Below are 2436 nucleotides of genomic sequence, written 5' to 3' on the forward strand. Positions count from 1 at the left end.
ATCTCGTAAGTACCAATGATATTTATTCAGAGTAGTAACGTTAAATAATAAAATTTCTTTAACAGAAGTATAATTACCTGATTTTAGGTAAACGTAAGCTGAATAACTCAGATGTTATTAGAGAACTAAGAAAAAATGAAGAGGAGAAGAAGAAAAGGCATATTCAAAAAATGGAAATAAAGCAACAATTGCTAGAAAAATTGGAACATATATTAAATAAAATTTAATGAATAACTGTCGTAATCAGTAAGTACAATTAATTATTTGATGACATGTGAGGTTATGTTTAATGCATAATATCAAAAATATTACAGGTTGGCTTAAAACATCTTTAACATGTTACCCAAATGGTTTGCTGTGATTAAAAGACTGAGTGATATTTTAAAAATACATAAATAAACCTAAGAAATACAAATAATGCATTTTTCTATATATGCAAGGCATAAGTATTCGTATGAATGAGTGTATGGTACAAAAATATTGGTCTGTGATAAATAAAAGAAAAACAAAGAATTAAATTAAACTTTATTTTATTAAATACATTTATACATCTCTCATATTTAATCTTGCACATATTAAATTTCTTTTTGACTTTGCAGCTGCTGTAATTGATGCATTTGTGTGGTTATCGACACATATGTTAGGCTCTGCAGATGAAATTTCTTCTACAATTAATTCATCATTTTGTAATAAACAAATATTGTGAAGAATGCAACATGCCAGTATATGCATGGGTATAAGATCCAGACGTTGCATAGCAAAGACCGTTAATAGGCTTCGGAATCGTCCTTTCAAAAGCCCGAATGCTCGTTCAATTGCAATTCTTGCTGACGAATGACACCAATTGTAATTTAGCTGCCTTTCTGTCAAGTGGCCGTCATCTCTATATGGTGTCAGTAAATTTTCATGTAATTTATATGCTAAATCACTAACCAGATGACAATCTTGTGGAAATTTTAAGTCATCTCCCAAGTAACTTTCCACTTCCGATTGTCGGAAGACCCGCTGATCATGCACTGATCCCACTTGTCCAGTATACACATGTGTAAATCTGCACTTATGGTCGCAAATAGCCTAGAAACCAAATTAATTTTTATACAAATGCTATAAGGGATTCATCGTGAATATATTTAAAAAATAAACGCACTTGTAGCTGTATCGAATGATGGCCTTTTCGATTAACATAAGACGCATGATTGTCTTTAGGAGCGGGTATGTTAATGTGCGTTCCATCTATTGCACCAATGACTCTAGGAAAGCCACTACTATTTTCAAAACCATTCATTACTTCTTCTAAGTATTCATTAGATGGCCATTTAATGAAAATATGCCTTTTGCTAATAATCGCTTTCACCGTTCTTCGCGTTATATACATGGATGTACTCCTTCCAACACCAAATCTTTCACATATAGATCTAAATGCATAAAAATAGAGCAGGGTAGATTATGCATGTTATGCAATGATAGCATATAATGGTTTATTTTAGAGCTAATTATACCTAAAAGAATCAGGAGTACCAAGCCTCCATAAAGTTAGCAAAAGCTGTGTTTTTGGAGCAATCATTTGATTTCCACCATTTATTTGCCTTATTAATTGCGGTTTTAATAAATTTAATATAAAATCAAATGTTTCTGGATACATCCTACAACAATTTTTTATTTTATACTGTAGTTATCCATCGTTTATGATTTTATTGAATGTAAACCAATGAAATACAAATTTCAATTACTCCAGAGAGAAAAATAACTTAATAAATATATAAACTATGGAAAACTATTTCAAATAAGAATTGTTTGGCTGTTGGGGACATAAATTGCTGATGACATCAATTTCATCATAAAGGGTCAAGGCATATAATAACATGTGCAAAGGTCATGTATCTATGTGCAATTCTAAATCGAAAAATAAGTACTGGACAGGACATACAGATATTTTTCGGTTCAAGGACATGGACTCATCTTTTAACACGAACACAGGACTTTGGAAAGCATTAATGCTTATTTATTAGCTACCTGAAATTAGATTTAAATTGCTCCTTCGTAAAATTTTCCACAATACTATCCACATAATTCTGGATACGATAAACAATTAGTCTCCTACCAAGTTTTAAGGATATTTCAGCAATTTGGTTTTCTTCATCTGAAGATGACGAAGAGCTCAAAATCTCTTCTACTACTACTGCAGCAGCTGCATGCAATACTATTTTCTTTTGCTCTTGCTCCATTTTTAATTTTAAAAGTATTTTTCTGTAGAAAAATCTTAGATACTGATAATTGAAATTCACTTTAAAATTTAAATGCCAGTGCAAAGCTCTGATTGGCTGTTACGTTGAAAGTTGCTACCGAAATGTGATTGGCTATTGATTAAACTTTAGAATAAGCGCTGCGAGTTTTGATTGGCTGAAACGCTCAACGCTGTAGCTACACAAGCTCGGA

At 31.7% G+C, this 2436-nt stretch overlaps 1 protein-coding gene across 1 annotated transcript; it reads right to left on the minus strand.

Moving 5' to 3' along the window:
• Positions 1 to 320: 320 nt before the first annotated feature.
• LOC136781589 (putative nuclease HARBI1) lies at positions 321 to 2225 on the minus strand. Its single transcript, XM_066740481.1, has 7 exons — positions 2014 to 2225; positions 1500 to 1643; positions 1396 to 1415; positions 1148 to 1314; positions 550 to 1074; positions 413 to 485; positions 321 to 355 (listed from the first exon to the last, which is right to left on the minus strand). Exons 1-7 carry the CDS (start codon positions 2223 to 2225, stop codon positions 321 to 323), a joined length of 1176 nt encoding a protein of 391 aa, XP_066596578.1.
• Between the last annotated feature and the right edge of the window lie 211 nt (positions 2226 to 2436).

Source organism: Prorops nasuta, unplaced genomic scaffold, assembly GCF_024137725.1.
Source record: "Prorops nasuta isolate Cenicafe-Biocafe unplaced genomic scaffold, Cenicafe_Pnas_1.2 PNAS00023, whole genome shotgun sequence".
Lineage (NCBI taxonomy): Eukaryota > Metazoa > Arthropoda > Insecta > Hymenoptera > Bethylidae > Prorops > Prorops nasuta.